This window comes from Guillardia theta (genome assembly GCF_000315625.1).
Source record: "Guillardia theta CCMP2712 unplaced genomic scaffold GUITHscaffold_85, whole genome shotgun sequence".
Lineage (NCBI taxonomy): Eukaryota > Cryptophyceae > Pyrenomonadales > Geminigeraceae > Guillardia > Guillardia theta.
Window position 1 is genome coordinate 148644 of NW_005434589.1, and position 12624 is coordinate 161267.

General features: G+C 51.7%; 4 protein-coding genes across 4 annotated transcripts; 1 reads left to right on the forward strand and 3 right to left on the reverse strand.

The window, feature by feature from the left end:
* Window positions 1-1041: 1041 nt before the first annotated feature.
* On the reverse strand, window positions 1042-2479 carry GUITHDRAFT_115501 (hypothetical protein; the record flags this gene model as incomplete). Its single annotated transcript, XM_005825282.1, has 10 exons — window positions 1042-1142; window positions 1196-1247; window positions 1327-1422; window positions 1474-1531; window positions 1614-1690; window positions 1806-1856; window positions 1907-1975; window positions 2020-2118; window positions 2164-2425; window positions 2472-2479. The coding sequence occupies 10 exons, from the start codon at window positions 2477-2479 to the stop codon at window positions 1042-1044; spliced, it is 873 nt and encodes a 290-aa protein (XP_005825339.1).
* A 3532-nt stretch (window positions 2480-6011) lies between these two features.
* GUITHDRAFT_154734 (hypothetical protein) lies at window positions 6012-7227 on the reverse strand (the record flags this gene model as incomplete). The annotated part of the gene is made up of 9 exons (XM_005825283.1): window positions 6879-7227; window positions 6729-6828; window positions 6566-6684; window positions 6482-6512; window positions 6376-6433; window positions 6280-6330; window positions 6176-6224; window positions 6089-6127; window positions 6012-6032 (listed from the first exon to the last, which is right to left on the reverse strand). Coding segments are annotated over exons 1-8 (773 nt in total), but the record flags the coding sequence as incomplete, so codon positions are not given.
* A 1005-nt stretch (window positions 7228-8232) lies between these two features.
* GUITHDRAFT_115503 (hypothetical protein) lies at window positions 8233-11601 on the forward strand (the record flags this gene model as incomplete). Its single annotated transcript, XM_005825284.1, has 6 exons — window positions 8233-8715; window positions 8769-8820; window positions 9110-9207; window positions 9255-9301; window positions 9424-10508; window positions 10649-11601. The coding sequence occupies 6 exons, from the start codon at window positions 8233-8235 to the stop codon at window positions 11599-11601; spliced, it is 2718 nt and encodes a 905-aa protein (XP_005825341.1).
* A 16-nt stretch (window positions 11602-11617) lies between these two features.
* GUITHDRAFT_154735 (hypothetical protein) lies at window positions 11618-12116 on the reverse strand (the record flags this gene model as incomplete). Its single annotated transcript, XM_005825285.1, has 3 exons — window positions 11618-11826; window positions 11868-11998; window positions 12043-12116. 3 exons carry the CDS (start codon window positions 12111-12113, stop codon window positions 11786-11788), a joined length of 243 nt encoding a protein of 80 aa, XP_005825342.1. The 3' UTR covers window positions 11618-11785.
* Between the last annotated feature and the right edge of the window lie 508 nt (window positions 12117-12624).

A 12624-nucleotide genomic window follows, 5' to 3' on the forward strand; every position in this document is an offset into this window, starting at 1 on the left:
TATGCAACTGGTCAAAAAACTAGGTCAAATCAAACGGTGTAAAGGATGACAAGCAACCCCTCTACCCCTTTTTAGTACTTTGAATCAGTCATACTAAAACCTTACTTACTTGAAATTGACTGAAAGGTGGTATATGTTTATGGAAGGGTGCTGTGGTCAAACAGCCGGGGTGGCCCCCACTCTACATTTGTTGTAGAGGCAAAAACAGTTTTAAGATACAAGAACATTCTTTTAAGTTTACATCTGAGTCTCCCGGGCCTTCCGGGCCGCGGGACCGGCCACCGGGCCGCCCTATGATGCCCGGCGGCCCGGCATACGCGGCCCGAGCCTACGGCGTGACGGGTCGGCCAGGCGTCCGACCGGTCACCCAGCCGCTCCGAGCCGCTGCCACCGTGCCAGTGACGCGCTGAGTCACGGTTGCGGCTTACATGCCGGGCAGTGCCACCGGCACGGGCCAGTGAGCCAGAATTGACAGTGAGGAGCACACTGACGAGAGATCACTGAGTCAAGATAGACTGTATGCTAGGATGTCCGACAACGGTTAACTCGGCGTTACAGGCTATCTGACTGGCACGCCGCGGCTGGCATGTGATCCATCGTCCCTCCGACTCCGGGCCGAGTTTCTGTACGGTACGGTACATCGGACGTCTCAGTAAGAAAGTCACAGAGTAACACAAACCGACAAGTTCAAGAGAATGTCAGCAGAGTGCCAAGTCAAGATACGATGAGACCGTCTGCGTCAAGTTCACAGTTAAAGATCATTTTCATGCAGGGCTGTTAGATGTCCGCAGTGAGTGACAGACTCTGATAACCCGGGGAGACTCTCAGATGCCTGACGAGCGGGTGCAATGAAGAGAGACACTAGGAGATAAGGTAGTAAAGAGAGAGAGAAGCGTGCCCGCCGGCATTTGAAAAAGGCCCGGGCCGCCGGCGGCGGCCCGCCGCCGCCGCGGCTCGGTGGAGCCTGTCACCGGGAGCCTGTCACCGATACAGGCTGCCATGATTGAACTACTAGCTAGTAGGCCCGCCTACGGTAGCACCTCAGAACGGCCTGTCCTTGTCTTGACTGAGCTGCGGCGCTGCCATGTCGCTCGCCAGGCCTCGGAGGAGAGCCGTGCGGTCAGCCTGAGCCATTCGCTTTGCTGCGAACCCGGTGAGTGACCACGCGGCTGCTCTCAGGCATTCACGCGATTACCGTTGGCGCAATACACCTTGGCTCCGGACGTGAGCTGCTCCGCGAGCTCAACCTACCAAGCGCTCAACGAGCAGAACTTGACCGGCATGAGGCTGGAGAGAACTGAGAGGCTGAGGACAGGGAGGTGTCACCTGCTCCGTTCGCAGCAAGTTGATCATGGGCATGGGAGATCGGCGCGAGAAATCATTCTGATGAAGGTTGTCCTCGAAATTCATGACATCTTCAATCTGTTGCCGCCGCCACGTAAGGCTCGCAAGCAACGCGCCTAGAGCTGTCACCTCATAAAAGTTGAGCAACATAGATCGCAGCATGTTCTCCGGGGGCAGATGACCATGTCTGCGGCAAGATAGTAAGATCTATCATAACGCCAAATCGACATGTTCGATCATAACGCCAATAGCCACTTCTTTGCTCTCACGTTGGGTCGTTGACAGGGAACACTGCTTCTCTCTCGTAGAAGGGATGGAAGAAGACAAGTGAAATATTTTTCTCCGCCTAACCAACAGTGAGCGAATGAGAGGGAAGGGAGGTGTAGAGAGGAAAGCCGAGGCCAGGGTGAAGGGTTGGGGGACCAAGGGAGGATGAAGAGAAGGGAAGGGTAAGGTGAGACCTTCAAGCTAAGGAGTGCATTCGAGATTACTCGCGAAGCTGCCGCATATCTCTGTCATGAGCGATGTCAGCTGAAGCTGCATAGGAGGGGCAGCAACTCACAGGAAAGTCGTCTTGAGAGAAACAAGGAGTGAGGAGCAGGACTGTACTGAGCTCTGTCGGGTCTTTGGACTGGAAGAGTATCAGCAAGGAACCTCGCAGCGGGTTTCTTGTACCAGCATATCGGAGATGGTGTTCCACAGCGCAGACAAGACATGTACCACGTGATCGGCATGACAGACAGGATAACCGATGGGACCTGGAGCGATGCCGACCTGAGGCCCGACAACAGTCAGCAACGACAAGGAGCTAAGCACTACCTTGGATAAGCCCGTGGCCGCTACGCTGACGGACTGCGTGAAAGGGCAGACCCTCATGCCGATGATGACTCGCTCTACCCATCTCTGACAGCGAAGCACTGCCAACGATGAGGCCGCCAGCTCGAGCAGCGAGGCGTCAGAAGAAACCCTGGGAGACTTGCAGTCGATGACTAGGAGCCACGTCTCTCCTTTCTTCAGCGCCTGGACCTTCCAATCAACACGATCGCGGGTCGACAAACCCTCCAGCTTCCCTTCCGTCAACCTGTTCATGCGATGGTCAGGCCGAAGCACCCTAGACGAAGCCCTACAGCATCATCGTCTCCGCGACCTTTCTGAGGATCTCTCCTTCTGCCTCCGGAAACGACAGCACCGACACGCCTTCCCCACGCTCAAGCCGTCGAGATGCCTCATTCCAGCAAGCTGCCGCTATGGCCACCACCTCGTGGTGATGGTATACCTTGACTTCTTCCGGCTGCTGCTCGAGCTGACTTCGGACCCAAGCGACGTGAGCGTCTGTTGCATCTCCTCTCCCGCTTGAACTTCGGAGCACAAAGCTTCGGCGTGATCCTGCTAGTTGTGCTAGTCGTGTTCCTTCCTTGAGCTGAACAGGACTGATCGACCGGAAACGAGGCATCAAGAGGAGGAGGACAAGGCAGGGGCTATCACCTCGCTGGTCGTGTGTTGGGCAGTAAGGTACCAGGAGCAAAGCCAGAGCAGTTTTCAAACGTTTTCATCAGGAAAATCAAGACCACGGAAAGAAAATGCCCTCTCTTCGAGTGAATAGTCATGTTTGCCTTGGATCTTGAGGGTAAATAATTGAGGGAGGTCTAGTAGAGGAGGGAGGAGGAAGGTCTAGTAGAAGAGGAGGGAAGAGGGAGGTCTAGTAGAGGAGGGAGAACGGAGGTCTCGCAGAGGAGGGAGGAGGGAGGCGGAGGAGGAGGAGGAGGAGGCGGAGGAGGAGGGTCAGAGGATCGGAGTGTCTTGGTGTAACCTGCTCTTTCTGGTGGTCAGCATCTTTTGCGAGATCTTCAGCGTGTATCTCCTTCCACGAGTTTCCCTTGACTACCCCACCCCATGTCAGCCCCACATTCTTGCACCCTCCACCATTTTAGTCCCCACCCCTTATAACTGCTCATTATGATACACCCCGATTCAGTCGCTGAAATTAACCCCTACCTTTTTCATACCACCCTTTCTTCCCGACACCCCACCCACTACTTTACTTCAGCGTGGGCAGACTGAACTCTACAAAGGATGCGGGCTAGCTCTCCCTGTTCCTCTCGTTGTTCCTCTCTCACTGCTTCTGATCGCCCCTCCCCTCCTCACAATGTCTAGGAGAGATTCCTTGCTTTGTAGTTACCTCAGGTTCCCTTCCTTGTGGTGTCTAGGAGAGATTCCTTGTCCTTGTAGCTACCTCAGGTCCCCCCCTTCTTGCGTGTCCTTTTCGAATTCAGAGTCAGTCTCCGCTATTGCTCTCTCTTTGGATCACTCGCTAGCTGAAGAGAAGCGATCAGCAGGTAACCTAGCTGATGAGGAGGATTGGTGCGGCTCTCTCAGACTTACAAACGCCAACAAGGCTTTACGTCATTGCTATCTCACACACACATTCACAATCTCAACAACCCTCCATCCTTTCTAAACATCTCGAGCTCGAGCATGATCACGCGTTTGCATGAGCATCTCTTTTGAGTTGATTATCTGCAGCAGAATGATCAGACAGCTAAGAGAAAAAACATCCAACATCACACGACCTGCTTCCGTCCCGTCAGCTTCCTCCTCCTATGTATCAGCCTTGCTTCCAAGGAAGCTGCGAACGTTTGCATGGAAGCTTTGCCAAGTAGCGGCAAGAGGATTCGCTGGAGCTTCGTTGGCATCTTGAGTCTGCTCGGAGGATTTTTCAAGCTCAAACGTCTGGATGATCTCTTCTATCTCAGCAAGTCCACGCTGTGAAGAAAAGATTGAGATCAGGCTATCACAACCACCACCATCATAAGAGCATCACCTGCAGCTCTGTTATCTTTTTATGCATTTCAATCTCTTCGGGGCTAGGCTGTTCCTCAACCTCTTGGGCCTTTTCCTCGCCGATTTCCCCATTCCCTTGTTGCAGATCAACTTGAATATCTGCGCTGTCCACTTTTGTATCTGCATCAGCCAACGACTTATGCCCCGGAGCAGGTTTTCTGAGCATCAGGTCGGAGCTCACAGAAACCATGGAGTTCTTGCGGGAGCCAGCGACCGACAGTTCCTTCTTCTTGAGGCAAGGCTTCATGCAGTACATCACCAGCGCAATGATCTGCTCCAACAGCCCCACGCACAGCCCAGCAAAGAGAAGAGCCATGATCAAAGTGAACAACCCTTGAATGTTGGAGAACGTCAGCTGAATGGAGCCCCCAGCTAACGAGCTGCACGACATGGTTGAGAGCCCCGGAATGTTGTTGTCTTCTATCGAAGCCAGCAGTCCGATCTGCTTAATGTACTCGATCGCCTGACTGAAACCCTGATAGTCCGTGCTGTTCCGATGAAACACCAGGCCGTACCCGAAAGGATTGAAAATGTTGCCAGCTGTCACAACAGAACCAGAGATTGCATACCACTTGTTGTTGTTGGGGTTTTGACATTTCTTTGCAGAGTCTCGGGTAGGGCAAACACAAGATTCCTGGTCTATTTTTGTCCGATCGGTGCAATATCCCCCCTGCAAGTCGATTGAGCATTTATGGAAGAAGATGAATAATGAGCAACTCTTACACCATCCCCGCACATTCCCGATGAATACAGTCGGTTCATGTAGTAGAGAACTGTGGGTTCGTCGAAAAAGGTTGCTGTGGCCTGCAAGTATGAAAATCAATTCCTATGAAACAATCTCAAATCATCCTTCGACCTTGCCCGTATAGACTGAAAACAAGCAATCCTGATAATTACATCGGTCAAACTTCACTCGATACAGTCACGACAACAACCTCGATGGTGCTGTTTGTTATGATATTGAAGTTTGACTGGCCTGTACCAATAAGGTCTGATTTTTTCACATCAAGCCAGCTCTGCATAGATGGGTTCAAGGTTGAAATGCAAATTGAGTTTTTCTGACACAACACATAATCAGAATGTTTTCCTATACGACGGTGGTGAAAGGATCACCTTACCTTGTTGTAATAAAAGGAAGCAGGGTCAACGAAGTCATCGAATTGAGTAACTTTCGTTTGCATGGGGATCGTGAACAAGAAGGTAGCGAGGTTTCCGGTGTACATGGAGACGAGGATGAGAGCGAACAGCAACTGGAAGGAAACCACGAGTCTTCCAGCGTTGGTCGTGGGCGCCTTGTCCCCAGCCCCCAAGAGCAGAGTGAAGGACCTGACAGATAGGGCTTAGTGTGCGAAACAAGAGGGGAGGGGAGGGCTCAGTGGGAGTATTTCCCACCAGTAGATCGCATCGTACGACTGCGAAATAAGGTTCCAGATAATCTTCACGATCCTCTCGCACAATCCCAGCTGTAAATCTTCAATCGCTGGCGAACCCCAAAGATCCTTCGGCAGGTTTCAGTTTGCTGCGACAGAGAGATTGATCATCAAGACCTGGTTTGTTCCGTACCCTTCTGTCCACATGAATAAAACCCCACAAAGTATGATTTCGATCACTGAGCATCACACAATTCAGGGTGAGAAGTTTGATCTGGAAGAAAACAATCATTGTTCCTACCGACAAGGAACCAAAGTAGCCAGTCAAATGGATCAAACGCTGCCATAAAGGAAGGATTCGACTTGATCAAAGTCAGGAGACATGAGAATAAGATTCTTTCAAGAACCTTTGACTCTAGAACTGCCATCACAAATCCGCTCTCCATGAACGGTTGTGTCAATCGATAAGTCTTCGTGCTGTGCAACCATGATCAGAATAGTCTTTCAAAGATAGTACCATGAATGACTCTCACATATCTGATGTGATCTTAACTGGCCCAACAACCATACACCTGTAGCCAAAGCTCACACAAGTTCATTCAAGAACCATGACAATCAACCTGTCTTCAGCGCCGCACATATCTGCAATGCTGCCAAAATATCCAGGTGCTGTCATTGGCCTTGATTACTTTCTGATACTGTTATTTGACATCGTTACACTCACTTCCAGAGAACAAGTTCAGAGACTCGTTCTTTGTAGGCGTGTTGCAGTACTCTGACACTCGGTCAATGAAGGAAAATAGAACATGCTGACCATCACTCTGAGAATTATAAAGCTGGACGTTGCACGGGTAGTAGTACTTGAAAGAGACTCCCATCTTTGAACTTGCGGTCAATCATGTATAGGGGAACAGACTTCATCTTACGGTGGTTGACAGTGCGCCGAGCATGTCGATGCTGGTTCCTACATGTCAGCAGCGTAGACACAGAGGGCACAAGGCCAGCAACACCTCAGCCCAGAAAGTTTTCCGTTCCCGGGTGTTCTTGTTTGATTCAGGTTCCCAGGATCCTGGTCAGCAGGATTTGTGCTGTTAGCAAAGTAGTCTTGAATCGAGACGAAGGGAGGATCCTGCTCAGCTTGTCAGCTAATGTCCTTTCGCCATGCAGCATCACATGGTAAATGATTGCAGAGTACGTGTAGCCATCAAAGCTCGCCAGAGGCTTCTGTGTCGAAGGATCATAGAAAACTTTCGCCGAATCGAGATGAGGCTTCCTGCATGCCCAAGTCACTCGCTTCAAGTCTGAGAATTGCCGATCAGCTACTTTTGCGAAGCAGCTTGGTTCTTCATTACAAACTCTTTCATGGAAGTCATATACTCCTTGAATTTCGTGATCTGACGTTTGTTCATCTTGCTAACTCCAGCATCAACTTCTTGCAGCAATTGATTCACGTCCAAGTCAACCGCGTTGCCCTCAAGCTGCTTCGAAACGAACGGGGAAAGACTGCGGAGCGATCGGAGGTCGGTTTGGTTGTCTGCGTTGATTCTGCTAGACGGTGATTGAAGACGAGGAGAAGGGAGCACATGATCGTTCGGATGCGCCTGCTCGCTCGCTCTCCCTCCCACAATCGCCACGGCCAACACCAGGACCGAACGCAGCGGCATGGCAGTCGGCATGGGGAAGAAAGTGGCACAAAAGGCCTGCAGGAGACGTCGGAAAGCGGGGTGGAAGATGGGAGATTGAGGGGTCCCGAATCAAATCAAGAGGGGGTAGGGGGTATACATAGATGGGGGTAGGGGTGTCAGGATATATTCGGAGAATTGGCTTGTAGAAACATGAAGATAGACCTGGGGTAGGGGTGGTGTAGCCCCTACCTACCAGATATCGGGGTACTGCGAGTGACAAATTGGGGGTGGTCTGAATGGAATTTTTGTGCATTGAGGAGGGTGGGGGGTCCTTTGTCAGTAAGGTTGGGAGTGTTCCAATGAAAGGTGGGGTGGGGTGGTCAGTAACTTTCAATTCAACGGGATGCGACCAAGGAAAAATTCATGAGGAGAAGAGGACGGGAGGAAGGAAGGTGGAGAGGAGAGGAGGGACTGAGGGACTTGGAGAGAGGGAGATCAGAGGGGGGGGCAAGATGACGAGTAGGAAGGGGATCAAAAGACAAAGAGGTTGAGCCGAAAGAATGTAACTTGTAGAATCGAATATCCGATGAGATTGGAGATTTTGAAAAAATCAATGATGAAACGACTCGAAAATTCAAGAAAGGGTGAATGATGCATGCATGATAGTTCTTCAGTCAAAATTTGTTATTTCTGTGAAACTTTCTTTTATTTTAGAGATATCAAAGACATTCGAATGAATGAATGAACATCTCGGAATGGCTAGATGGATGTACAATGCATACTGCACAAATTTCTTCCACTCCGCATCTGAAAGTAGTTTTCAAAATTTTGATAGACTTTCGATGTCATGAAACGATTTGACACTCTGCTGTTGTACAGATGCTGTCAGTGTACAGGAACAACCACCTTTGTTGGTTGAGATGACAAGAACTTTTGCGCAATTCGAAACCTCGCCAGGACTAGAACTACAGGCAACGAGCAAGACTGTACCTGCATGGATGAGCAGAGGTCGATGATTTTGTATGCAGACAAGATGTCTTGGTGTTGATCAGATGTGTCTTTCAGGTCAGCGACTCAGAAGCAAGGTCATCAGGACACTTGCAGATGACTCCTCCGACGAGGACGATGGCCCGAGGTTCTCCTCCAGCGACCGCCCCTCGTCCTCCATCGTCGCGTCGGGTCACCCGCCCAGCAGCTCTCTGTGGTTTGCCGCTATTCAGAATCGGAGTCAACCTGCCCTGAGATCCTCCTTGCGATCAAGGAGAGTCGACAACCTCAGCTCGTCTTGCTCACAGCCTGAAACCAAAGTGAAGGCTGGTCACGATGAGAGCGGCACTGCTTCTCCCGATACCAAGGTGCCATCAAGACTTGAGAGACTGAGTAGCCTCCGCAATCGAGCTGCAACAGTGTCTCATGAATCGGTTTCCAACACGATAGAGCCAGATGGTGGGCGGAATGCAGAATCTTGGAGGCTTCAGACATTCGCCGAAGCCATGGGAAGCGATGGAGCTGGCTACGTCTTGCAGCAGCAAATGGTTACACACCTTTACGAGTTTTGTTGTTGCGATTTCACTGAACCTTTCACTAGGTGAAGGTTCCTATCCAAGCAAGGCATCCGTTGCTTGCTCACGAAATTCGCGGTACACTGAAACGATCTCCTGATCACCTAACTGCAACGAATGTCGTGAAGTTACGTAGAGGAATTGTTCTCACAAACAACCAAGTTTCAAATGTTCGTCACTTAGTCGGAATTGGACCCCGGGCAATCATCATAGTGGATGACAAAAAGGTTTCACCTCGATGCGATCTACTACAAATAGCAGACGAAATGAGGATACCTATCTTTACAATGTCCTCCCGATATGCCTCTAAATTGAAATCAGATCATGTCGTGGTGATTTGTTATGACCCCGCTGAAAATTGTTCAAGTGCAAGCTCCACAAGGCATGAAAAGATGCCCCGACAACATGACGTCACAGCTTTGCCGCAAGCCGGGCGTGCGGAGGTTCATCTTGGCGACGATTCAGGTCTGCTGTCCATTGGCTTGAAGACCTGCGATCTGACTGAATGACAGATGATGATGACTTGCTGCTTCCGGCTGCAAGTTTGGCTCATGCTGGGGTTAGAGTGTCTGCTGAGGGTGGCGAAGCATCACAAGGCCTGACCTCTGTCAATGAAACTTCCCATCTCGTTCAACAAACGATCCTCAACGATACTCTGGAACCCAGCTTGCTTGAAAACAGCCATGCCGTTTCACATGGCTTTCCAATCTTCACCAAACTTTGTAATGGCTCTGAGCAAAAGGAGGACACTCCTGAGGAGGAGAGTGCTTTTATCATGGGACTGGTCAAGTCGCTCCTTCAGGAAGACCCCCATACTCTTGCTGGATATCTCGAAAAGGCAGACGAGATCTGGAAAAATCAGGAGACAAAGTTGTTATGGCATCGTGCGATATTGGAGATGAAAGATTTGCTCTTGGAACAAATGAAATCTGAAGTCTTGAGTACAAGGCGAGAATTTGTGACTCGGCTGAGAAATCTGTGCAGAATTGATGATAATATAATCGTCAAGGAAGTACTGGAAGACTTGTGCTGCAACTCAAACGTCTTTCTTTTCTTGTTGACCATTATACAAGAGACGATCTCTGACGAGACGTTTCATTACAAGAAGATGCAGATCGACGCAGCAGCTTGTCTAAGGCAACTTGCTCTTTACACCAAACAGCGTAGAATTCATCTGAAGGAGACTCCTGAAATCCTGCAGAAAGCAGCAGAAGTACTAGGCAAGGATGGGGACTTTGAATTCAAGCAGAGGCTTGTTGCTTTCGTGGCGAACTTGTCGATCGATGACCCGGGAATACGTGAGGTGATGGTGAGGAATAGCGACCTCTTGAACAGCATGAAGGATCTCTTGGAGCATGCAGACCAGAGCGCAATCAATGAGAATGTGCTTGCAGTCTTCTTCAACCTCTCGATGGATGTCCAACAAACCCAACGGATCTTGAAATTCATCCCCATGCAGCGACTGATCGATGTCCTACTCAATGGCAGCCCGAAAGCCAAGTACCGGGCAGCAGGGCTGCTGAAGAATCTACTCAAGAACATCGAGCTGCATGACGTTCTCAGTCGCACAGAGAGCATCCGAGAGGCTGTCGCTCATGCGATGGCGCGAGGTGACGATGAGACTCGGCAGCGAGCGACATCCGTGCTCAAGACGTTGGAGGGGACCTTGAGGAGGAGTGCAGCAAGCCAAGAAGAGGATCATGGCGCCGTGCAGTCCGCTAGCACGAGGCTGCTCAAAGTTGGGATCTTGCAGGGCACCGTTGCAGGTAGTGCAGAGGAGGCGGGAGAAGCTTCAGGTACATCTCTCCCCTCCTCCTCTCCCTTCCTCCCTCCCCTTCCCTCATCCTCCCCTTTCCTCTCCCGCTCTCCCGCTCTCGTCTGCCTCATGGCGTGATTTGATCGGCAGGCCACGTCAACGTCATGTTGTGCCGGGTGGGTCAGGAGCCGCAGGTCTTCCATACGGCCCGAGTGAGAGCTCAGGACGGCAGGTGGGTTTGGAACGAGGAGCTGATGCTGATGGTGGAGGAGGAGCGAGCGGATCAGGTTGAGCTCAAGATGAGCTGCCGAGTAGAGAAGCCGTCGGGGATGGAGATCGGAGACGCGGAGCCGATACCCCTCAGCTACATCCTCTCCTTGCAAGACTTGTGCCTCACCTGCCCCGCCTACTCCCGACGTGACGACAACTTAGTGGTGATGCGGATGGAAGTCACTCTTTCCCTCCTCGACCAGGGCCAGCCCTCGCACGTTGCAGCTCCTCCTCTTCCTCGCTCCGAGGACCAGCAGCCCTCCAACGTGCCCTGCTCGGAGCAGCTGAACCTGCTGTCCTACGAGTGGAAGCGAAGTCTCATCGCCAACTCAGACTGTCAGAAGCTCATCGCCCAGACTTGTGCCGTGGCCGCGTCGCTCGACGAGAACAGCCACCTGCAGATGCCGGAGAAGTGGACGATGTACAGCAAGCTGCTGGCGCTGGTGCTGGACATGTGCTCTCACGACCCCAAGAACACGGAATACCTTCTTGCCCATGACAAGTTCCTCCAGCAACTCATCAGCCTCCTGCAACCTCTGCAACCCTCGGCTCCCCCTACGAGCAGCAGCAGCAGCAGCAGTTGCAGCAGCAGCAGTTGCGGTAGCAGCAGGGCGCAGAGGAAGGCCGAGAGAGCCAACGAGACCAGATGTCGCAAGCTTGCAACAAACTTGCTTGCCATGTGCGCCGCCAAGACGGAGAATCGAGCCCGAGTGATGGGCGTGTTTGAGATGTTGCGCGCAAAAACCTGGTATAAGGCCAAGGCAGAAGAAGCGAAAGAGTTTGCGAATTATGACAGTGAAGAGAGAGAAAGTATAGTTGAAGCTATGAATTAAATAAACAACAGCAGATCTGTTTGTGCAATTCATGGTGAATGTGAATGCTGATTAAGCGAGGAATAGCGAGGCGAGGCAGGTAGAAAGAATTACAGGAGAGAAGGGATCACAAGGCCAGGAGGGAGCAAGGAAGGAAGGAATCACAAGAAACAAACGTTGCTTTCTTTTCTTGCGATGAGGTATCTCATCGGATTTCGGGAAGGTGACCATACTTCTGCCGTATTGCTGCATCGCGGTCAGCTACTTGGCTCCCCCCCTCGCGCTACCTCGTTGTCCTGCCTCGTACTCCTCGTCGGTCAACACGCCCTGCTTGTGATGCAGCTTGACCTGCTCGAGCTCAGCTTTTCGCTGCACGTAGTCGCCTTCTATGCTCTTAGCATACTTGAGGGACGGTGACCTAGTTGCTCATCAGGAACAAGCACCATCTCCGTCTCTCCTTACCAGATGTAGCCAGCAGAGAGCATGCCAGCACACGCTGCGATGAAGTATTGCAGGGAACTATTCCTGTACATCCTGATCCCAACTCAACAATACTGAGCGATCCCCTTTCATCGCCCTCTCCTCTCTCCTTAACCCCCCCACCACCTCTCTCCTCCGCATTTCTTCGCATCCCTCCCTCCTTTTCCCCCTCATCCCTCTCCTCCTGTCTCTCCTCATCCCTCCTCTCCTCCTCTCTCTCTCCTCCTCTCCTCTCTTCTTCTCCTCTCCTCTTCTCTCCCTCCCCTCCCTTCTTATCCCCCCTCCCCCGGTGTCCCCGCATGGCGCGATGTAACAAATAAAGCCTCGTTGCCTGATAACTAAAATCCATGAGGGGAGCCGTTGATCCCTGTCAAGGACGAGAGCGATGCGAGAGAACGAGTTGGGGAGGGGAGGGGAGGGGAGGGGAGGTGGAGGGGAGGGGAGGGAGGGAGGGAGGGGAGGGAGGGAGGGAGGGAGGGAGGGAGGGAGGGAGGGAGGGAGGGAGGGAGGGAGGGAGGGAGGGAGGGAGGGAGGGAGGGAGGGAGGGAGGGAGGGAGGGAGGGA